Source organism: Cricetulus griseus, chromosome 7, assembly GCF_003668045.3.
Source record: "Cricetulus griseus strain 17A/GY chromosome 7, alternate assembly CriGri-PICRH-1.0, whole genome shotgun sequence".
Classification (NCBI taxonomy): Eukaryota; Metazoa; Chordata; class Mammalia; order Rodentia; family Cricetidae; genus Cricetulus; species Cricetulus griseus.
In genome coordinates, this window is record NC_048600.1 from 44,804,883 (window position 1) to 44,829,025 (window position 24,143).

Consider the following 24,143-nt stretch of genomic DNA (forward strand, 5'->3'; position numbering starts at 1 on the left):
GGGCAGTGGTGGCGCACCTTTAATCCCAGCCTTCGGGAGGCAGAGGCAGGTGGATCTCTGTGAGTTCGAGACCAGTCTACAGAGCGAGTTCCAGGACAGGCTTCAAAGCTACACAGAGAAACCCTGTCTTGAAAAAACAAAAACAATAATAATAATAAAATAAAAATAAAGCCTTTAAATTTCTCTCCACCCAAAAGCCTCTGTCTTTATGTGATCTCATGTATTTTGGCATAGAGTAATTACTGATAATAAGGATAATGTCTTAGTTTGCTTTTCTCTTTCTGTGATAAAACATTCTGACCCAAAGCAATTTGGGAGAGGAAAGGGTTTACTTGGCTCACACTTCATATCACAGTCCATCCCTGAGGGAACCTGAGCAGAAACTGAAGCAGACACCTTGGAAGAACTCTGCTTACTACTTTTTTTTTTTTTTTTTTTTGGTGTTGTTTCAAGACAGGGTTTCTCTGTGTAGTCTTAGCTGTCCTGGAACTCTCTCTGTCGACCAGTCTGACCTCAGACTCACAGCGATCCCCTGCCTCTGTCCCTCCTGTGCTGGGATTAAAGGCGGGTACCACCACAAACCAACTCAGTTTGCTTTCTTTTGTTGGGGGGGGTCAAGGCGGGGTTTCTCTGTGGCTTTGGAGGCTGTCCTGGAACTAGCTCTTGTTGACCAGGCTGGTCTTGAGCTCACAGAAATCTGCCTGCCTCTGCCTCCTAAGTGCTGAGACTAGAGGCGTGCAACACCACCACCCGGCTTCAGTTTGCTTTCTTATACAACTGGGGATCACCTGCCCAGGGTTGGACCCTGCCACAGTGAGCTGGACTTTCCCACATCAATTGTCATCCAAGAAAATGCTTCACAGGCTTGTCTACAGGTCAGTCTGATGGAGGCATTTTCTCAGTTGAGATTCCCTGGTCCCAGATGACCCTGGTTTGTGTCAAGTTGACAAAAACTGAGCAGCATCAGTAGCAGTACATGGTGTAAAATATGCAAAGCTACTGTACATTGAAGGGTAGGGGCCAGGTACTCATTCAGTATGCCATCCTTCTATTCAGAGCAGACCTTGGTGTGCAGGGTTATAGACGCAGCTACTCAGACGCCGGTGGCAGGCAGGTGGCGCTCGGGGTCAACTTTAGTCTACAAGGACTAGTCAGTGTGTTCACTCCTCTGCTTCCCAGATGCCCCTACCTGCATCGAACAACTGGGGACACTGAGCGCAAGTACCACCTGCGCTACTACAAGACAGGCACGTGTATCCATGAAACAGATGCACGGGGCCACTGTGTGAAGAATGGCCTACATTGTGCCTTCGCACATGGGCCCCTGGACCTTCGGCCACCTGTGTGTGACATCAGGTGAGTAGGGTGCTTATCTGAGGACCAGCTCCCTCCTGCGCTGCTTCTGCTGCTTCTGGCATCTTTGTTTCACAGCATCTCTTTCTGAGCCCCAGTTTTACTTGGTTACTTGCTATTTGGGGATAGGATCTCCTGTGTATCCCACACTGACCTCAAACTTCCTATCTTCCTGCCACTCCTTAAGTGCTAAGATTACAGAGTTTGCCACCATTCCCAGTTTATGGTGCTTAGGATTAAACCTAGGATTTCATACAACCCCTGGCCACCCCTCATCTGTTCTCAGTGTTTCCTTGTGTATTGTAAGCCACAAATAAAGACAAAGGTGTAATGCTTTCTGTCTAGACAGATAAACACTGTGTGTGCCCAGCTGCTGTGGAAAGTAGATCCTTCCTGAGCACACACCTACAAAATCATAACACTTGGGAGGCTGAGTCAGGCTCAAGCCCTATCTGCAATATAGGGTGACTCAGTAAATACCAGGACATTCTGAGCTACAGAAAAAAAGAAAGAAAGAAAGAAAAAAGAAAAGGACCAGGTGTGGTGGTGCATGCATTGAATCTTAGCCTCAGGAGGCAGAGGCAGGCACAACTCTCTAAGTTTCAGGACAGCCTGGTCTACATAGCAAGTTCCAGGAGAGCTAGGATTACATCAGCCCTGTCTAAAATAGAAGGGGTGGGGGCTGGGGGCAGAGCCTTTTTAAATGAACCAGCTCTAAAATTGCAACTTGAGACAGCTGGTATCCCAAGACAGGCTGCTGTGCTTGATGCCATTGTAGTCCGGCCCTGATCCTCCAGGTAGTGCCAGTGAAGTGACAGACTAAGTGGCTCTGGAGCCATGGATTCTGCTGGCTTTCCCCACCTCCAGGGACCCCCAGGCTATAACTGCTGTGCTATTGGTTGCAGGGAGCTTCAGGCTCAGGAAGCCCTGCAGAATGGCCAGCTCAGCGGTGGGGATGGTGTACCTGATCTGCAGCCTGGGGTCTTGGCCAGCCAGGCCATGATCGAGAAGATCCTGGGTGAGGATCCTCGGTGGCAAGGTAAGCCCAGGCTTACTTCAGTGCCTGCAGGGGAGAGCCGTGCCCTTTCACTTGGTGGCTGCTCCCTTGGTAAGTTCTTAACATAACCTGCAGGAGGATCAGATGGAAAAATCAAGGTTCCTCAGTTCACTGCTAACCTTCAGCCATTTAAGAAACAGATGGCCAAATGGGATTTGAACCCAGCCATCTGGTCCCAGGCTGTGCTGGCCCATCATACCACCTGGTGTCTTTGTGGGTGGTGTTGGTTGGCTGTGGCTGAGGTCTGTGTTAAGGGCCCACGGCAACTTCCAGGCAGCCTGTTCCAGCATATTGCTAGCTGGTGTCTACTGCCACCTACCCCATTAAAGTCAGATTCACCTGCCTAAACCCAGGTTTCTGTGTGTCTGGAGCTTAAATCAGATGTTTATCTGTCCTTGAACTTGTCCTTTGGAGCTCTGAAACCCATATTCCCTGCAGGCTTCATGGATGATAGTTGTGAAGAGTAAAAGTTGTTTTGTGGTAAAATACGCATAAAATCACCATTTTGGGGGCTTGGGGGATGGCTCAGTGAGTAACGTGCTTGCTGTAGAAGCTTCGGGATCTGAGTCTAGATGCCCAGTATTCCTGAGAAAACCTGAGTGTTACAGTGCAGACTTGTAATCCAAGCACTAGGGGAATGGAGACAGGAGGATCCTAAAGGCTTGTTACCCAGCCAATTCAGCTAATTGTAAGTGCTGGGTTCCAAATAATAAGGGAAAAGTGGCTGGAAGGATGACTCCGTAGTTAAGAGCACTGACTGCTCTTCCAGAGGACCACAGTGTTTCTCAACACCCACATGGTGGCTCATAACAGTCTGTAACTCCAGTTCCTGGGGATCTGATGCCCTCTTCTGGTCTCTGTAGGCACCAGGCACATGCATGGTGTACAGACATATATGCAAACACTTCTACACATAAAATAATAAGGTGGGAGTGCTAAAGGAAGACCCTTGATGTCAACTGCTAGCTCCCACAGGTGCGCTCAAGGACATGTGCACCCACACACAAAAGAAATGCTTTATTCAAGGGTAGTCATGTGTTACCCATGGTCTGTGAAGGTTTTTCCATTTGTTTTTTGTTGTTTTTGTTTATTCAAGACAGGGTTACTCTGTATAGCCTTGGCTGTCCTGGAACTCAGTCTGTAGACCAGGCTGGCCTTGAACTTGATCCACCTGCTTCTGCTTTGGAGTGTTGGGATCAAAGATCTTCATCACCGTACCTGGCTGTTGTTTTTAAAGATTTTTTTTTATTATTATTTAAGTGTGTGTGTGTGTGTGTGTGTGTGTGTGTGTATGTGGGGGGCAGTTATGTCCAGTCTGTGAAGTTTAAAGAAATACAGTAAGTCTTGAAGTACCCCTCCAACTTGCTCTGCTCAGAGCTTTCTCATTTGTAAGTAGTGCATTCACATTGAAGATAGTCCAGCTGTGGACTGTCTTCCTGCAGTCTTCTTCCCTCATTGGATCGAATGAATTGAGTGAGGGGCCAGAGGCTGTGATAACAGTATGACTGTGGAGCTCTGTCTGACTCCTTGTCCATCTCTTAACTGTGGTCCCCCACTTTGCTGGGTGGCACCACTGAGGCTCACACTGTACTCTCTTCATTGCCCCACCTGGTTCATTGCTGACAAGCTGTGGCCTATTGTCACGTTGTTGGGAGAAGAGAAGGGACACTGCCTGCCCAGTCTCTGTTGGAGAGAGAGGCATGCAGTGGCCTGTCTTAGAGTAGGGACAGGGTGTGATATTCAGCTAGAGGATGGTGTGGCAGCAGCTTCATGTCTGGCTTTGTGTGTTTTTATCACCCTTCTGCTCAATCCAGCAGTCTCCCTGGTGGCAGGATCTGTTCTCCTCTTCCAAGTGGGCATCTGATCCAGTGCCACAGGTGGGAGGTGAGAACCCTCACGTCTCTGAGAGTAGATTTGACTTATCAGGACTTAACTGAGCAAGAAGGAAAGAAAGTAGATGATTTTTAGGGATCTTTGCCTATGTTTTGGTTTGCTTGGAGTTTTGTTTTGGTTTTTAGATAGGGTCTTACTAATGTAACTCAGACCTGCCTCTGCCTCTCCAGTACTACAATTTTCCTGCCACAGCCAGCCTCAAAGTTAACCATTTTTGTTTTGTTTTGTTTTGTTTTGTTTTGTTTTTTTGAGACAGGATTTCTCTGTGTAGCCCTGGCTGTCCTGGAACTCACTCTGTAGACCAGGCTGACCTTGAACTCACAGAGATCCGACTGCCTCTGCCTCCCAAGCGCTGTGATTAAAGACGTGCGCCACCACCCAGCATAAGGTTAATTATTTTTAAGCTGAATGTTGATGATGCACACTTTGTGATCCCAGTGCTCAGGAGACTGAGGAAGGATGATCATGAACTCAAGCACCGCCTAAGCTACATAGCAAGAGTGTTTCATAGCGTTAACATAGATGTTGAGCTGGGTTTGGTTAGTATATACCTGTAATCTTATCATTTGGGAGTCTGGGTCTGAGCCAGATTGCAAAATCTAGGCCAGCTTAGCTACAGAACCAGCTTGGGCAATTAATGGGACCCTGTCTCAAAGTAGAAAGTAAAAAGAAAGTTGGGTTTGTTTAACTCCATATTAGATCACTTGCCTGGGCTTTAGGTCCTAGATACATTCCCCAGTACCTCCCTAACAAAAAGGTCCAAGGTTTAATCTCCAGCACAATCTGAGCAGAGCTTGGTGTGATCCCAGCACTGGGATGGCAGACACAGGTGGTTGGGTTTGAAGCCAGTCTAGATTACATGTAACCAGTTTAAAAAAAAAAAAAAAGTTAAGCATTTTTGAAAGTAGGAATTTCCTCTTCTCCCCCAGTATTGTCATCATTGTTAGCGGTGGGAGTGGGCATTCAAGGGCTATGGTGCTTGGGTAGAGGTCAGAGGATGACTTTTGGGGATCAGTTCTCTCCTTTCATTGTGGGTTCCAGAGACTTAATTCAGGTTGCCAGGTTTATGCAGTAGGTGCTTCTACATGCTGAGCCATCTCACTAGCCTAAAAGTATTTTTAGTGACCACAGACTAGAAGAAAATCCAGGCCTCTCTTCCTGTGCATCTCATCCTTATTGACAGCATCCACAGTAGAGCCAGAGTCAGACATCTGGTGCATTGGGTAGACCTACAGTGGTCTGTCATCGCCCAAGCCTTTGGAGATTAGGGTTACATTTCAGTAAGTTGACCTTTTTTAAGGTAATAGAAATAGTTCAAGAAAAAGAAGACATGCCTGAGAATGGGAGTGGGTCAGTGAGCTGGGGACAAGTATATTGTTAGAAAAGCTGTTTCTGTTGTTGTTTGTGTGTGAATGCCTGTGAATATGTGTGGACAAGTGAATTTGTGTATATGTGGAAGCCCGAGGTTGACATCAGGTATCATCCTGTCACTCTCCTCTTATTCATTGATACAGAGTCTTTGAATTGTACCCACAGCTCACTGGATCTGCATTCTGAATGATGGGAGTACAGACAGGCTGTCATGCCCGAGTGGAATTTACATAAACTCTGGGATTTGAAGTCTGATCCTCATGCTTGCACAGACCACTAAGCCATCTCCTCAGCCTGTCAGTGGTTTTTAATATGATCACACCAGTGTGTGACCATCACTTCACTTTCGTTTAAATGTTTTCTTTTTGAGATAGGGCTTCATTTCACTAAGGCTGGCCTTGAACTTGCTGTATAACCAAGAATAACCGTGCATGTCTGATGCTCCTGTCTACATCTCTCAAATGCTAGGATTATAGGCATGTACTACCATGCCTGTGTCATGTTGGGGATTAAAGCCAAGCTTTGTATATGCTAGGTGAGCCCTCTACTAACTGAGCTATATTTCCAGCCAGTTCCCAAAGGAAGTTTATCCCACTTGAACTGGGCTTCCCTGTCTTCTGGTGATCTTTCATCTCTGGGTTTTCTTACTCTGTACATCTTATGTATGTTGGTCGTATTTACAGCCTTGTGCCTGGCATCTCCTACTGTGTATAGGAGATGGGGGCAATCCATAGTACAACAGGTCTGGTCCTTCCTCAGGGGTACACTGTGTTTGATTATCTACTCAGTGGTGATGGATGTATGGCTGTCTGAGCTTGGGCTGCTGTGCCTGATGTTACTGTGAGCACTCAAGGCCAGGTTTTCTTGCATCTGTTTTACAGACAGTAATTTCGTGTTGGGCAGCTATAAGACAGAGCAGTGCCCAAAGCCACCACGCCTATGTCGCCAGGGCTATGCCTGTCCTCACTACCACAACAGCAGAGACCGCCGTCGGAACCCCAGGAGGTTCCAGTACAGGTGGGTTCAGGGACCACAAGTAGGAGGACTCTGCGCCATCTCCCAGATGTTTCCCATCAGGGGTCTGCTCTAACTCTAGAATAGCTACCGTTACTGTAGCCACTGCCCTTACTGCTCTGCAACTCCCTCTGCCTCCCTTCATCTGACAGAAACAGGGCCATGAGGCTTCTTCACTTCTTTTCTGTGACCCTTGTGCCTCATGCTGGGGAGGGGGAGCATTTTCCATGCTCAGAGTTCTCCCATTGAGGATTCGCTGCTCAGCAATACTGTCGCCCCATAGGCGAGGAAGCTGTCTTAAAGGGCTGAGCTTATTAGAGACAAAGTAAAGGCCTGAACATCTGTTGTAGGGACAAGTGCGGCAAAGCTTGGGCCTAGGTCTCTGCACTGAGGCACAGTGGTTCCCATAAGATCCCCCCACTGGCATCCTGTCAGGCACTGGGGAACACAACTGGGGCTACCCCCTGCATCATGTCCAGTATCCTTGTGTGTTTTACTGGCACTTCTGGTAATAATGTACCACACCTATACAATGTACCACTCTTGTAATGTAAGGTCTGGGCCCCACCCAGAAGTCATTGCCCCTTTGACTTTACTGGGGGATGTGAAATGGAGTTCACCTTCCAGGCTGATAACAAAACACTGAGTCTGGAGACTGAGTGTTCTCGGGGATGCTGAACTTCCTGATCCTCACCTGTATCTAGGTTGGGGTTCCAGCAGGCTGATGGTCCTCCATCATCCAAAGTATCCACTCTGCCTCTAGCCGCCCTTTTCTGTAAGCTGGCCTCCCCTTACGGCTTACAGTCTGTGCTTGGTGGTGGCCCAGGCCTCGGTCCCCACAGGTTTGTCCTTCAGCCTGCTCCTTTTCTTTGAAGAGGGCTGCCCTTTCCTCTTTGTAATAATCCCATGTCCCCTTAAGAGCCCAGAGACACCTCTCCTATAGATGAACATGGTGGATTTGTAATTTCACTGCTTTCTGAGTAACTGGGAGCCAGATTCTGAGTACACTGGGTACATTCTTCCTGCTCTAGGTCTACGCCCTGCCCTAGTGTGAAGCATGGTGACGAGTGGGGCGAGCCCTCAAGGTGTGAAGGTGGGGACAGCTGTCAGTACTGCCATTCCCGCACAGAGCAGCAGTTCCATCCTGAGGTAGGCATCTGGCCAGGCCTGGATGGGTTGATTAGCAGCTCAGTGGGGGCTTGCTGTGTGTGGGATCCTCCTTGGAAGGGCTCATAGAACTCAGAAATGCCATTCAATGTTTCTCACAAGATACATTGAATCAGCATAGGAGGAGTTGGAGAAGGAGATTGGGAGGGATGGAGGTGGGAACAACCTCCATGGAGTGAGGGCAGTGTTTACCTTCCCAGAACAGGGATTCTGACGAGGTGGGGGAGTGGGACAGATTTTACTAGAGGGTTGCACTCACCCCCTGTTGCCAGTACCTGTTGAGGTTCAGCTGATTCCTTGTGGCCCATAGCTTCACCCTGAGTGCCATGTGAGATGAACGACCTAGCCCTGAGACTCTAGTTAGTGAGAATGATCCAGGGGTTCAATCTACCAGGATGGTCAGGGATGTCTGTCTCTATCCTTATGAGTTCACCTTGACTCCACAGTCACCAAGCAGAACACACTTAGATTTGAGTGAAAATGAAGAAGCAAAAGGAGTGTCCTTGAAGCCTTGAGTCTGCAGAGAGCTGGAGCTAAGCTGAAGGACCTGAAGGAAATGGGACTCTATGCAGGCATAAATCTACTAGTGCAGGGGTGGTGTTGTGTCCTTCCCTGAGCCTCGTTAGTGGGGGGTATGATTTTGGTATCTGGGCAAATGTAGGTTTTTGGGGTAGAGTTCCTGGTGCCAAGGCTTGTCTGTCTTTTCCCATATTCCCATGGTGAATGTGGTATCCTCAGTGAATGGTGAGAAGTCTACTTACAAGGTAGTTGCTTGTATTCATTGAGAAGGCGTTGCTTGAGCATCTGCTGTATACCAGAGAGAGATAGACACCTCTTCCAAAGAAGTCAAGTAGAAGAGTAGCTTTGCATGGAGTCTCATGGATAAGCTTGGCCCTGGCCAATATGTTCTTTGGAGGAGGGTTTCCAGGACCAAGGGCATCTAGGGGCAGATAAGGTGGTGGCCCACTTTCTGTCACTAGAAAGGTTTGAATAGCTCCAAGTTTTGGAGGTTCTCATCCATGATCACATGGCCCCATAGCTTTGGGCCTGCCCTGCCCCCACAAGAGCAAGCCTCATTGTTCCAGGGGCTGCCCACTTGGCCCTGAGTTGTCAAGGTTTCAGTATCTTCCAGTGTTGAGAACTAGGCCTTCCATGAACTTTTGGAGACCCTGCATGTCTGTTTTGCAGCTGGAGGTGCCTGCACAGTCTGTGATTGTTGGTGTGTGCTGAGCAGTCAGCTGTGCTCTTCTCACAGAGACCCAAATCAGTAAACTTCCATATTTTGTCTTATTTCCTAGATCTACAAATCTACAAAATGCAATGACATGCGCCAAACTGGCTACTGCCCTCGGGGCCCTTTCTGTGCCTTTGCACATGTTGAGAGTAAGTAGATAATCTCTAGCCTCCCGGGCACATCCACAGAGTCTCACTAAGTTTTGGCTCACCAGAGCCAGCTTTGATAACCAGGAAAGAGTGGTGAATCAGCACTATGACCTGGACTGGCCACATCTGTACATGTCATGCCCATTTAGATGGCTGGGGTGGGGGCTCATGCCATATGGCTGGACCAGACTTGCCCTTTGTATCTTGGACAGGCCAGGACTGCAAACCTTAGAGGGATACTTGCCCCAAGGCCTACTGGGCCCCACCTACCTCAGGAAGATGCAGATCTGTTTGTCATTTACCTGCTCACCTACCTACACCTTGCCCTGAGCTACTGTTCTAGTGGGACTGAGTGGCAGTGGCTTTGTGGAGTCAATGTCTGTCCGAGTAGCTGGAGGAGACACCAAGGTCTCTTAATTAGCCTTGGCCAGCTGCCCCAGAGCCTAGTAGTCAGTAATTTTCACATAGGCTCATACTAGATTCTCTAAAGCTATCCCCCAGCTCTAGAGTTTGGGTTCTGGTGGTTATAAAGTAGTTACAAACACAAACTTCACTTTCTGTCTCAGATGGGATGGTAGCTGTTGTGTTCACACTTGGCATATTGATTTTCATATTAAAATTAATGGCACTGTTTGGGGGCCAGAGAGATGGGCCAGTAGTTAAGAGCATGTACTGCTCTTGCAGGAGACAAGAATTGAGTTCCCAGCACCCACATCAGGCCCACAACCACCAGGAACTCTAATGCACTCTTAAGGACTCTGGGATACCTGCACTCATACGCACGTACCCACACAGAGACGCACATATACACATACATAAATACAGACTTTTAAAATTAGGTTTATTTGTTTTTACGTTTGTGTTTTGTTTGCATGTATTTATGTACACCACATGCATGCCTGGTGCCTGCAAAAACCAAAAGGTGTCTGCACTCCTTGGAACTGGAGTTACAAACGGTTGTGAGTTACCATGTGAGTTCTGGAAACTGAACCCAGGTCCTCTGCAAGAGCAGCAAATGCTCCTAACCATTGAGCCACTTCTACAGCCCCTAAAAAGAAATCTTTAAAAAAAAAAAAAAAAAAAAAAAAAGTTAAATGGCTCTGTGAGGACTGGCCTGCTATCCAGAAAAGGGGAAGTGGTTACAACACCATTCTGTGCTCTGCACCTATCCTTTGGGCCAGCCGGGAGCCCCACAATGTTAGCTGCTCTTTCTTCTTGGTAGAGAACCTGGGAATGGTGAATGACTGGAGCTGCCGTGATCTCAATTCCAACAGCACCTCAGCTTACAGCAGCCAACCTGGAAGTGTAAGTGGACATTGCTTGGCTTCATCACACTATTTGGGACTGAGATGAGATGACATTTGGGTGGTGTGGTTGGAGGTAGTCTACATGTGGAGTTGTGGTTCCTTCTAGAAGAGTCTAGAAAAATCTTGACTATATTTTTGCCTCGACTGAAGCAAAACACACTCCTGGTGTGCTGACAGGTGGGCTCTTGCTTTAGTAGGTGCCCAGTGCCTTGCCTTCTTCTTCTTTGCAGATTCCTTGGGCTGTTGGGCAGTTAGAAGTCATCAGTAAATGGTATCTAATGTAGCATGTCCAGTCTGTGTTACTCAACATTTCAAGTGTTGTATGTATCAAATGGGTTTGATGAGGATGGATGGTCTCATCTTACTTAGAAATCACTTCCTGGGGTTGGAGAGATGGCTCAGTGGTTAAGAGCACTGACTGCTCTTCCAGAGGACCCGGGTTCAATTCCCAGCACCCACATGGCAGCTGACAACTGTCTATAACTCCAGGATCCAACACCCTTGGCAAAATCTCAAATTAAATAAATAAATAAATAAGAAATCACTTCCTATTCATGCCAGAGTCAGCCACTAGAATAAATCCTGAGCAAGGCCTCCAGTGTGGGGACAGGCTTCTCAAAAATGTACTAAAACTAGTATTTAGTTCTGAAACTGTTTGAGTAACATTGAAATATTCCTGAATTTCCTGGATGATGTTAGAACAGGCCTTTAATCTCAGGAGGTAGAGGCAGGCAGATATCTTGTGATTTTGAGGCCAGCCTGATCTATAGAGCAAGTTCCAGGACAGTCAGGGATATACAGAGACAGCCTGTCTCAAAAAACAAAAACAGAGGAAAACAAAAATTCCTGGATTTATTGAACAGAGCCACTCTGCTTAGCTCATGCACCTGTGGGTGTCACTGCAGTCTTGCTGAGGCAAATTTTGTTGAGTGCACTGTGGGTCTATTAACAGACCCTGAGATTCTGGAAGTGTCTGTTCCTGGTTTGAGGTTTAGTCACTATTGTTCTTTCGCCTCTTCTGCCTGAGGATGGCCCTTTGTGGCTGACAGTGCAGCATCTGGATCTGTCCTGGATATGGCAGGTGTCCTCTGCTAGTGTCAGCTTGGTGGCAGGAGGCTGGCAGGGGGCGATGCAATGCAGCTCCATAAGACTTTGATAAGGCACTTTCAGTGCCTTTTGTGATGCTTCTGCCACCCTGGGGTCAGTGAGATGTCCTGGGGTCCCTTTCCTGGAATGTGTGGTAGTAGGCCACCTGGGTCGAAGTGCCTTTGGAGGCAGCATCTCTACATCCATTCCTACTTTGGTGCCTGGAACTCTGCTGGCATTCTGTATACCCAGAACTTGCCACTTTTCTCTTGGGATTGTCACAAAACCCTCATAGGGCCACCTTGAATGCCTGAAGCTATCCTCCCTCAAGAAGGTGCAGCTGGGTCTCCCTTGGGCAATACCCACACTCCTGTGCAGAGTCAGCCTCAGTGGTATTTGTGTCAAACAGGAGACCAGGCTTTCTAGTTCTAGACCACAGCACGATGCCCTTGAATTTGACCACTCATATGAGGGTCTATTTACTGTAGTGAATTCACAAGGCCATTCCCAGGCCTTTTTACTGAACAACTCCTTGGCTCTTGGTGCATGTGCAGGGCCCCACAGACTGTCAGTCTCCAGTGATCCAAGTGTAGGAATCACTTTGGTATCAATGGATAGGAGCTATGAAGACACCTTTTCTGTCTCACAAGTCTTCAAGGACTTGTACTTTCTTGGTGTTTTGTTTGGGGGGCTGTTTGTTAGTTTTTGTTTTGAGGCAAGGTCTTAAACTTATGGTCTTCCTGCTCCAGCCTCCCTTGTGCTGGAATTAAAAGCCTGGGCCAACACACCAGCTCCAGCATTTTCTATATTCTAAGCAAAGTCTGTGTGTTTTCAGATGTCTCCTCCTTGCCTTTCTAACCTGAGCGGTCCTTCTCTTGCAGGCCAAACGGAAAGACTCCCCCTCTGAAGGAAGCCAGAAAGTTAGTGAGGACAGCAAGCAGGTACAGTTCTGGGGCCACGTGATTGTGTGGCTGGAGAGCATGGCTTTCTGTTAGGCCTTTCCATACACTGCGTGGTCTGTAAATGGAGTTCCTAATTGGTCTAAGTAATAAAACCTGGAGTCAGATTTAGAGGAAAATGCTGAGAGATCCCAGAGAGGAAGGACCAAGCCACCGCCCCACCTTACTTCCTTAGTGTCTCAGCAGACAAGAGACCAAGTGCCTGTTTCTCCCTCCTTATATCAGCCCAGCTATCTCACTTCTGCCTGTCTGTACAGACCTCTAGACCTCTAGACCTCTATGGTTAGCTAGTGGAAAGCTCCATTCTCTGACCTTCAGACAGGCTTTATTTGTACAAGCAAGATATCACCACAATGGTCTTGCTCTACCACTGAGCTAAGTCCCTAGTCCTAGTGCCTGTTTGTTCTGTAATTACCTTTCCTTTTGCTTGTATTTGTGTGTCCTTTGTTTTGTTGTTAAAAATATTTAAGCTAGCTGGGCGGTGGTGGCTCACACCTTTAATCCCAGCACTCGGGAGGCAGAGGCAGGCGGATCTATGTGAATTCAAGACCAGCCTGGTCTACAAGAGCTAGTTCCAGGACAGCCTCCAAAGCCACAGAGAAACCCTGTCTCGAAAAACCAAAAAAAAAAAAATATATATATATTTAAGCTAAGTGGTGGTGGCGCACTCCTTTAATCCCAGCACTCAGGAGGCAGAGGCAGGATAATCTCTGTGAGTTCAAGGCCAGCCTGGTCTACAGAGAGAGTTCCAGGACAGCCAAGGCTACACAGAGAAACCCTGTCTCAAATCTCCCCCAACCCAAAAGAAAAAAAATTGTGTCCTTGAAAACAACAAAATCAAAGCCTTGTACCTACCATTTTTCTCTGGGAAACACAGGCCCTGTAGAGCCTGTATATAAGCCAGCTACAGCCACTGTAACTGTCTCAGGCAGAGGCTTTAGCAACAGAACTCTATTTCCAAGTCCGGAGGTTAGAGACTGAGATCCAGGTGGGGTCAGGCCCACAGAGTTGTGTACTCTCTGTGGCATCACAGGGTTATCCCATTGTGCGTGTCTTTGTCCTTGTTTCTTACCAGGACACCATTCCCCCAGTCAGTTTCTTACCAGGACACCTCATCTTAACCTATCAAATTTATAAAGACTCATGTGTCAACGGGAGACAGAGGCAGGTGGCTCTCAGTGTTTGAGGCCAGCTTGGTCTACAGAGTTCTAGGACAGTCAGGGCTACACCAGAAACCCTCTCAAAAATTAGAAACAAAAAACAAGGCTCTTGTATACAGATTAAGTCACAGCCAGATGTCCTAGTAGTAAGCGTTCCCACATAAGGATTTAGGGGACACTGTTTAGCCCACTCCTCCATGCTCAAGAGCCTGGCTTGTTTCTGGGAGTGGACATCAGTGGCTCTGGGGATCCTCCTATCTGAGGGAATATAGCCTGTCTGTGTTCATTAAAGCTCCTTTGAAATGCCCAGTCCTGTGGTGGGGGCTTCATGTGTCCCCTTCCCCAAGGCCTCTCCCCATCTAGTTTGGCTTCCATAAGTTAGTTCAAACTAAGTTGCCTGTTTTAGGAAACAGGGATTTTTATCTTGACAGTGTTGCCCTAATAAGTCAAGGTGATTTGTTTTTCCTATTCACTGTAAAAGAACAGTGAGTGTTGCAAGGCTCACTGGTCCATGCCTGTAACCCCAGACTCCGTAACTTGGTAGGCCATGTCAGGAAGGTCATGAGCCAAACTGCACTGTCCCTACCTCAAAAATAAGTAAATAGCAGTCATCATTGATTCAAAGATTGCTCTGGATGAAATGTCACTTCCCTTCCTTCCTGTGGGAAAGTTTTTATCCTCTCTTATTTTCTGCTCTCCTCATGGAGCCAGGGCAAGGGAAGGAGGGAGGATGAGGGGGTTCATGGGTCACAAGGACAGAGTACCAGTTGGGGAAAGTGAAGGATTTTGGGAACTGGTGGTGATGGTATTTGCACAAGGGTGAATGTAAATGATGCCACAGAAGTATATACCTCGAGTCAGATCTTGTGGTGCAGGCACATAAAATCCCATCTACTTGAGAGACCTGAGGCAAAAATATTACTGTGAGTTTAAGGCCAGCGTGGGCATGGTAGTAAAGAGACTGTCTTAAAGGTTAAAAATAAAGAGCAGAGGGTGTAGCTCAGGGATAGAGTGCTTACCTAGTATCTTAGTCAGGGTTACTACTGCTGTGATGAAACACCATGACCAAAAGCAAGTTGGGGAGGAAAGCCTTTATTGGCTTACAGTATCACTGTTCATCACTGAATGAAGTCAGGACAGGTACTCAGACAGGGCAGGAACCTAGAGGCAGGAGCCATCGAAGGGTGTTGATCATTGGCTTGCTCATCGTGGCTTCTTCCTTTTTTCCCCCTCATTTTTTCAAGACGTTCGAAGGGTTTCTCTGTGTAACAGCCCTGGCTGTCCTGGAACTCACTCTGTAGACCTGACGGCCTCGAACTCACAAATATCAACCTGCTTTTGCCTCCTGAGTACTGGGATTAAAGGCGTGTACCACCACTGCCCAGCTAGCTTGCTTTGTTATAGAACTCAGGGCCACTGGCCCAGCATTAATTAAGAAAATGCCTAGGGCTGGAGAGATGACTCAGTGATTAAGAGCACCTGCTGCTTTTCCAGAGGACCCAGGTTCACTTCCTAGCATGCACATGGCAATTCACAACTGTCTGTGATTCCAGGTCAGGGGATCTGACAGATATATATTCAGACAAAACATCAATGCACATAAAATAAAAGTAAATAATTAAAAAGTAATAATAAAAGAAAAAATGCCTTATATCCAGACCTTTTGGAGGCATTTTCTCAATTGAGCTTCCCTCCTTTCAGATAACTATAGCATGTGTAAGTTGACATAAAACTAGCCAGCACACCTAGTATGTGAGACCCTAGGTTCAGTCCCTAGTACCACAAAGAAGTGTGTAGTTAAGAATGGTTAAGGGAGCCGGGTGTTGGTGGCGCACGCCTCTAATCCCAGCACTCGAAAGGCAGAGGCAGGCGGATCTCTGTCAGTTCGAGACCAACCTGGTCTACAAGAGCTAGTTCCAGGACAGCCTCCAAAGCCACAGAGAAACCCTGTCTTGAAAAACCAAAAAAAAAAAAGAATGGTTAAGGGAGCCGGGCGTTGGTGGTGCACGCCTTTAATCCCAGCACTCAGGAGGCAGCTGTCTCGGGGGAAAAAAAAAAAAAAAAAGAATGGTTAAGGGCAGATAAAAGAGCTTGTCACCATGCTTGATGACCTGGATTTGATCCCTGAGACCCACAGGTAGGAGAAAACTGACTCCCATGAGTTGTCCTCTGGCCATGCCCACACATGTATCCATACACAAATATTCTTTCTCTCAATAAATAAAATTAATAAAACTCAGAATGGTTAAAAGATTATTTTTATCTTGTGTATATTTTAACAACAAAAAGTAAAAGAGAAGGAAGAAAGGAAAAAAAGGAAGGAGAAAGAACAGCCAGGAAGACAAAGCTGACTTTAGAGGAGGAATATCCCTTGGTGGTGTCTCTCTGGCCTTAGCCAGCTATGTCTGACTTCATTGATGGAGGGAGACCCTTAGGTTGACCCTTTGTGGTTGTACTTTTGTGACCATTTTGATCTTGAATGGAAAGGACATGGATGATGTTACTCATTTTTAGGGTCAAGCAGTCTCCTAGCATCCTTACATGGGGCAGAGGGGTGCCCATCCTCTGCTGGTATGATTGGAGGAGTGTGGTCGTAGTGTGTACTGAGGCAGGACTGTTTTGGTTCCTTGGTAACACATGTGCTAATGTGAAGCCCAGGTATGGTTGTCCCTCTCAAACACATCTGGGAAAGAAGAGGATGGTGTCTCAGTGCCCTAGGCAAGTCCCAGTGCCTCAGGCTGTCTGTCAGTTCCCAGATGGGGCCCTGGTGTCCCACAGCCCAATTAATATTGCTGCTGTACTCACAGTGTGGGGCATGAGTCACCATCTTGGTCTATCCACTGCCCTAAGACCAGCTTTATTGATGGCTTGGCAATAACATCATGCCAAATTTGCAAGTCTTATGCATTCTAGGTCTCTGGTTTAAAGTCTTAAGGTTTTGTTTTGTTTTAATTTTATTATTGTATGTGTATGGGTTTTTTTGTCTGCATGTATGTCTGTGCGCCTCATGCATGTCTAGTGCCCACGGAGGCCACAAGAGGCCATTGGATCCTTGGGAACTGGAGTTATAGATGGTTGTGAGCTGCTATGTGGGTGCTGGAAATCAAACCTGGGTCCTTTGGAAGAACAACTTAACTGCTCAAGTGACAGAGCACAGATTCTTCCTGGTATTCTAAGCAACAGGCCTTGACGTTGCTTCTCTACTAAACCAGGACCCTATGGGGGTGACATGCTTCCCATTATTTGGAAAGAGGTGCATGTGTTCCTAGTGGTATTGGACTTAGGTGAGGTCTGAAGTTTAAGGTAGATGGGTGGAAAGGGGCAGTAGTGATTATGATCCAGGATGCTGGCCTCTCAGTTGTCCTGGGATGGACTTCAGCCTGACTGGAACCAGATCATCACTGGATTAGGCCCCCTGGTGAAGGAGGTGACTGAGAGACAGTACAGGTACCTACAGCTTCTGCACCTGGTACCTACATGATGGGGTTACCACTAAACTGTTGATTTCCAGCTGTGTTGTGTAATCTTGTCATTTATAGAGAGCCGGTTCACTTTATGCTGGTAACAGTTTCTTTCAGCCCATGGCCAGTGGCTGTGACTTGCTGATAGAGAACACCCATCCCTTCTTTGGCCCAGGCATCTCTGTCACTCCATGAGGTCACTGGGTACCCTTGTGGGACTCATGGGGGATGTGAATGCTCTGGTGATGGCTTAGGGGGTATGTGAGTCCCAGGATGCACGGGCTGCTTTTTCTTGGTGTAAAGATTCCAGGTTCAGCACATAGTTTTGATTTTCATGTAAGTGTCCATTGTACTGAGACATGCTGAGGGCCCCTAGCTCTGCTGCTTTGTTCCCTGAATCTAACCTGGTATCTTTTTTTTTTTTTAATATTTTATTTATTATGTATACAACATTCTGCTTCCATGTATATCTGTACACCAGAAGAGGGCACCAGATCTCGTAAGGGATGGTTGTGAGCCACCATATGAATGCTGGGAATTGAACTCAGGTCCTCTGGAAGAGCAGCCAGTGCTCTTAACCTCTGAGCCATCTCTCCAGCCCCTAGCCTGGTATCTTAAGACTTGTTTTATCTACTATCTCTCAAATGGAGATGGTACCAATTTTCCTCATTGTTCGCTTTTTTGACCACTGGGTGGGTAAGAACTAGGGAGGAACACAGAGGCTCCTGGGAGGCTGTGGGGAAGGGTTGGCAGGCCCCCAGCTCCTGGCCTGTCATAGGTATTTTTTATCTGCTGGGTGGGTTTGTCAACAGATACTTTCCAGATCTGTTTGCCTGAGTGACAGCAAGACAACCCGTCATGGTCAGTGCATGCTAGCCAACAGTTCCCATCCCTGTGCAACACCCTGAGATGCTGACTGTCCTAGTGTGCCTCTCTGTGGAAATTGGCAGCCCATCCATCTGCACTGTCTCTGCTGCTGTTGTTCCCAACAGCACCTGCTCATAGTGTTTGTGTTTTGAACAGAACCACCTCGCTGTGTTCTCAGTGGTTCACCCACTGGCCCCCAGCATAAGCTCCAGTATGGCATCTAGCCTGGCATCCAGCACTGGCTCAGGTAGCTCCTCCCCCACCGCTCTGCCGACCCTCCCTGCCCGTGCCCTCCCACTGGATCCAGCTGGCAACACTGTGGAGGCAGTCCTCGGTAAGTCCACACTTCTCTTCCTCTCACAACTTTCCACACTGTGTTATAGAGGTTCAGGATGCACTGCTCTGTTGGAAAGCCCAAGACATGGTTTTGTTGTTTCTCAATTTGAATCACTCGGTGCTCTGCAGTGCTAGGGACTGCAGGATATGTGAAGCCCACACCACATACTGCACAAAACACCAAAGAACTATGGCAAGTGGACCTTCTGTCCCAGAGGCCACAGGACAGTGAGGAGGTTAGTGAGATGTGGAAATGGAAATCATGATGAAATAAAGGTACGGGTGATGACAGGGTCAAGAGAAGAAGCCTGGAGCTGGTAAACACTGCTGGGGTCAGCTTGTGGCCAACTTAATGCCTGGGAGTCATTCACTGAGGGAGGATCAGTGTGGTGGTAGCTAGGCTAGGATGATGTATCAGGGCCTGAACAGGAGTGGAGGACCTGGGCACAAAGGCCAGGATGAGTTAAGCAGATGGGCTGAGTCCAAGAGGGGTGAGGGACTCCCTGTGTTGCTGTGTACACAGGTGCTTGTGAGTCACACACGTAGCTTGCTCTGAGCTGTTGCATTCTGTGGTTACCGGGGCCTAGTTGACCCAACCCTGAGTTGTTTTTGGTTTGGTTTGATTTGGTTTTTCTTTTTCTTTCTTTTTTTTTTTTTGTTTGTTTTTTTGTTTTTGTTTTTCGAGACACGGTTTCTCTGTGGCTTTGGAGGCTGTCCTGGAACTAGCTCTTGTAGTCCAGGGTGGTCTACAAACTCACTGCCTCTGCCTCCCGAGTGCTGGGACTAAAGGCATGCGCCATCACCGCCGCCGCCACCACCCGGCTGGTTTGGTTTTTCAAGATAGGGTTTCTCTGTCTAAAAGCCCTGGCTCTTCTGGAACCCTGTTTGTAGACCAGGCTGGCCTCAAACTCACAGAGATCCAGCTGCTTCTGCCTCCTGAGTCCTGGGATTAAAGGCGTGCTCTACCACCACCCAGTTTTGTTTTGCTTTGTTTTTAAGATGTTATTTGTTTTTATTTTACGTATGCGAGAGTTTGCCTAAAGGTTTGTCTACACTGTATGTATGCATTGTCTGTGGATATCAGAAGGGGGGAATTGGTTACCCTGGAAATGGAGTTAGAGATAGTTGTGAGCTGCTGTGTTGGTGTTGGAAATGTAACCTGGGTCCTCTGGAAGAGTAGTTGGTGTGCTCCTAACCATTGAAGTATCCTTCCAGCCCCCAAAGTCTGTATCTTGCCCTGATTAAAAAAAAAAAAAAAAAAAAAAAAAAAAGAATGTCATTTGTGGTGATTTCATACTGGAGATGTTAAGCTCTGGAAAGTTAAGTCTTCTAGCTTGGAATAGGTCATGCTGCCTAGGGCCCAGAATAGAGGTGTCCACGTTGATGTGCAAGTAGCAAAGTGGCAAGCCACCCAGACATAGAGATGTGTCACTAGGCATCCCACAAGATAGCACAAGCTCTATCCATGTAGGCCTGCTAGAGTTCTACATTGGATGCAGGTTGGGAATGATGCCACTAGTGCTGGCAGAGGACAGCCCCCTCCACTATCCTCCTGTACTACTACATGGGGACTGCTAGGGGACCCTGGAGCTGGTGAGTGTGCTGCTGAGGGTCCTGGGAAAGTACTGTGGGCTCAGTACCACAGCTGCCCAAGAAGTTTCTTAGCTGCAGTCTGTTCCGTCCATACCTTTCCAACCTCCTTTTCACTCAGTATAGACTCTGGCTCTTCCGTTCTGCCAAGGGTCACTTTTCTAAATCACTGCATAATCTTGTGGCTAGTATGGTCTCCTTCCCCCTGGAAGCCCTAGGTTCCCATGGGGGCTGTATGTGGGTCTGTCTCATTTTCTAGAGAACCTTCTAGAATTCAGCCTTATCTGTCCTCAGGAGGCCACAGTGGCAATGGGAATCTCCAAGAACCCACCACCTCCCTGTCCCTACTGCTGGATTTGAGGAGAGGAAGGGAAGTTCTTAGGTCCTAGGTGCTGTGTTGGTACCTACATATGCCATAGGTGCATGCATACACAGATGGACCTGTGTCTGGTCTTGAAGCTGTCCTACAGTTATCTGAAGTGCTTGCTTACTCTCTCTGGCCCCTTGATGCTCTAGAGATCCTGCTGGCCTCAGGACCTGCCAGCCTTCCTCCATCCCTCTGGTTTTCTAGTGTAAAAGTAAACAAGTAAAGAGAATACATAGGGAAGAATGTTGAGGGAAAGTTAGATCCCCGTCCCTGAATATGCAGACTGTTTGGACTCACCAAGGTGAAAGGTTGAACCAGGTGTTAACAAACATTGAAAGTATCTTAGAAAGACCTCAATTTTCTTTTGAGACTGACAGATGTTAACGTATTTGCAGTAGTTCTTTTTTCAAGACAGGGTTTCTCTGTGGCTTTGGAGGCTGTCCTGGAACTCACTCTGCAGACCAGGCTGGCCTTGAACTCACTGAGATCCATCTGCCTCTGCAGATCTGCCTCTCCCTACCGAGGGCTGGGAATAAAGGTGTGCGCCACCACGCCCAGCCTGCAGTAGTTCTTCTAGTCATTATTTAATACACTATGTGTTTTTAAAATTTGTTTTGCATTGCTGAAATGGAACCCAAGGCCTCAAGTTTACTAGGCTACCTGTCTTCATTTACAGACAGTGTATTGTAGTTGCTGCTTCCTAATTAAAATAATGAACGTTTCCTCTCCTCGCCCCTCAACCTTGCTAGCGGAGATCATATGTAAAATCGTCTAGCTGGGTACTGTAATCTCAGTATTTGGGAGGCTGAGGCAGGAAGATCACTTTGAGACTTCCTAGACTGTGTGTATCAAGACCCTCCCTCTCTCAAAACAAAATTAAGTCGTTATCTGTAGAGGTTCCATCTTCAGCATTGCTTGACACAAGAAGTCAGTGGGTTGTCTTTCCAGTGATGGGTATCCATGGTTCCTAGGCCCCGGTTCAGATCAGCCTCTCCCTACCCAATAGCTAGCCTGACCCACATGCCTCCTCTCCATGGGGTTGGCCTTCTCTCTGGTTCCTTTTCAATTTTAAAGGGCTGGCATTGAGGAGGAGGAAAGCTGAAGGGCAATGTCTTTGTAGGGTTCCTTCTAATTAAATGAAGCCAAATGCAGAGCCTGCACATTTAAGAGGTGCCGGGAAAGCTGGTTCTGGTAGTCAGTGTGAACACATCTCCGGTTCCATGAGCACGCCCCCTCCCCCTTTCCACCTCCGATTCGGCCCCTCTTCCGCCCCACCCCCACTCCTGCTAGTGGGGCTTTCTGCTGAAACCTTGACGTCTTTAGCACACCTGGTAATCAGGTGCTGGGGGGGCGTGGCCTGGTGCTCGGGCGGAGCGGGGGGGGGCAGGGTGCACAGCGTGAGTGGGCGGGGCCTGGCGGCTGGCGAGGGCGGAGCGCGAACCAGGCAGGTTTGAATCCTCAGTGAAGGCCGGGGCTGCGGAGGATATGAGTCAGCATTGACAGTGGCTGCGGCAGATCCTGGTCTCGCGTCAGCCTGGCACCAAGTTGTGGGTCGTCGTTTCTCAGCGCTTTGGAACAGGCACGCGTCCTCTCTCCTCTCGAGGTGTGCGTCCCTCTCTCCGGTGCGTGTCCTCCAGGGGGCTTCTGTCCTACATTCACATCCTCCCTGGTGGTATTCCCCCTTTGACTGGCATCTCCCCCTGAGGTCCTCCTGGTCGGCCAGCGTACCCCCGGGTGAAGTAACCCCTGGTAGTTTCCCTTCTAAGTGCACCCCTCCGTCTTGGTGGGCATCCCTTCAGGTCGGTTCCTTTCGAAATGCATGTCCCTCCAGGTGCATGTTCTTCCCTGGAAGCCAAGTACCTCTTTTGCCGTGAGATCATGATATGGATACCAGGTTTTTCAGACTGCAGGAGGTTAACTTACATGCTTACTCTTACAAACTCGCCTTTGTTGGCGCTGCTTGCCCAGGCCCCCATTGCCTTCAAGATGGTCCTCCTGCAGCCTGTCCCTAGAGTACTGGTACACCCCCACCCCCAGTCCTCCTAACTGTCCCAGTTCACAGTGCAGGCATGCTGGTTGTTCGGTGCCTCTCTGTTCTGTAGCTGCAGGTAGGGAAGGCACCCATCCTGTCTTTAACTCCTGCAGTCTGTGTGGCTTGTCACTTCATGTATCCCTGACCGTAGAGAGCTGCAGCACCTTTTGAATGTGCTGTGTCATATTGGGAACTGGTGATGCCTGGGACAGTGTCAGCTCTCTGCTGGTTGCTGTTAAGGTCCAGGTGGCTTCAGGTCATTTGGTGGAGCCAGTTCTGAGTCAGGCGACACAGCCTGGCCCTCAGACAACTTGTAGTTTATGAAAGGAGGCTCACCTGGATTTCCTTTTTCTAAGTTGGTTCTTCCTTTAAGTATGATTCAGAAGTGCTGGGTTAGTGAAGTTGTAGAGAAGAACCTGGGGGACTAGAATGTAGAATGGGTTCCTGAACAGCACTCAAAAGAGTTAGGGAACCCCTTGGCTCTGAAAGAGGGTTGACAGGGCCCAGAGGCTCCCCAGATGTCCCCTTTTAGCTTGCCGGGCTCCAGGGCAGTGGCTCACACCCTGTGTTAGGCTTCTCTTTGGGATTGATTGCAGGATGCGTCTATCTCAACTTGGCCCCTCTAAGCTGTATGTGCTGTGTGCTGCAAGGCTAGCTCTGCACCTAGGACTCTGTGCTGAGCCCCAGAGATTGTGACCAGATTGAATCATCCCACTTCATGCCTTTCTTTGCTCCTTAGTTCTTCAAAATGAGTTTTTGCAACTTTTCCAGGGGCTCAAGAGCAGTGGACCTGTCCCTCACTTAGTTCTCCAAGCTTTAGGTGCAGAGGCTGTTGGTGTAGGCTGTGTCTCCTCCCTCCCGCTCCAATTCAGGGGAAAAGGATGGGTTGGGGCAGGGGCCAGCAGAGGCAGGAGAGCAGCTTGTTGTAGGGAGGATGGGAGCATATCCGCCATGTGCATACTTTGGCTAGTTCTGTCCAGATATACTGGTTCGGCACACAGGGTTTGGAGGCTAATAAGATCTGGGACTAGGGAGACATGCTCTGCAATGAATTATGATGAAGGGCTGTGGCCAGGGAGGACTCACCAGGGAGCTTTGGCCAGCTTACTTGGGGCCTCCAGCTTGACAAGCTAGAACTCTATACAAGACAGGATTGTTCCTCCAAGCTTTAGGCAGCTACAGAGGATGGGTGATGGCAGCCATGAAAGCTGACTTGGGTCTGAGTTGGTGTGGGATAGAGAGAAAGAGCTGTGCTTAGCTTGCTGTCATTGAAGATGGGACCCTGAAGCATGCCTACTCTTGGGAAACACCTGCGCTCCCCAGCAGACTGAGAGATGAGATGGGGGGTGGGGTGGGAAATGGTACTGGGGGATAGAAAGGGAGTAGGTAGTATTATGAGGTATCCACCAGGGAAGACTACTCCAACATGGATTTAAGTCAATAGAAAGTCTTTATTGGCCAGCCGGAGACTACACTGGATATTTGGGACCAAGTGCAGTCCCAAGCCTTTCTCAGGGTGAGCTTTTGAATATAAAAACCACGTTCTAGGTTGACACATCTTAGTTACCAAGAACAGTTAACCAGAAGCAAAACTATATAAAACAGAAAGCAGGGTTAATACATTTAGGGACTTGTATGGGTTAGGCCTCTGTTCTCATTTTGGCAGGTTCTCATTTTGCTGCCTGTGTGCTGGGTTTTAAGGTCTGGATGGGACTGTCATGGCATCAGTTGTGCTAAGAT

The 24,143-nt window shown here is 48.1% G+C and overlaps 1 protein-coding gene across 1 annotated transcript in view; it reads left to right on the forward strand.

Moving 5' to 3' along the window:
- The window catches only part of Unkl (unk like zinc finger), a 41,468-nt gene that overhangs the window by 7,627 nt on the left and 9,698 nt on the right, over nucleotides 1-24,143 (forward strand). Inside the window, 8 exon segments of the mRNA XM_027425040.1 lie at nucleotides 1,180-1,356; nucleotides 2,259-2,392; nucleotides 6,556-6,691; nucleotides 7,720-7,837; nucleotides 9,154-9,238; nucleotides 10,461-10,543; nucleotides 12,513-12,572; nucleotides 18,235-18,412. Coding sequence (XP_027280841.1) covers nucleotides 1,180-1,356; nucleotides 2,259-2,392; nucleotides 6,556-6,691; nucleotides 7,720-7,837; nucleotides 9,154-9,238; nucleotides 10,461-10,543; nucleotides 12,513-12,572; nucleotides 18,235-18,412 — 971 coding nt within the window.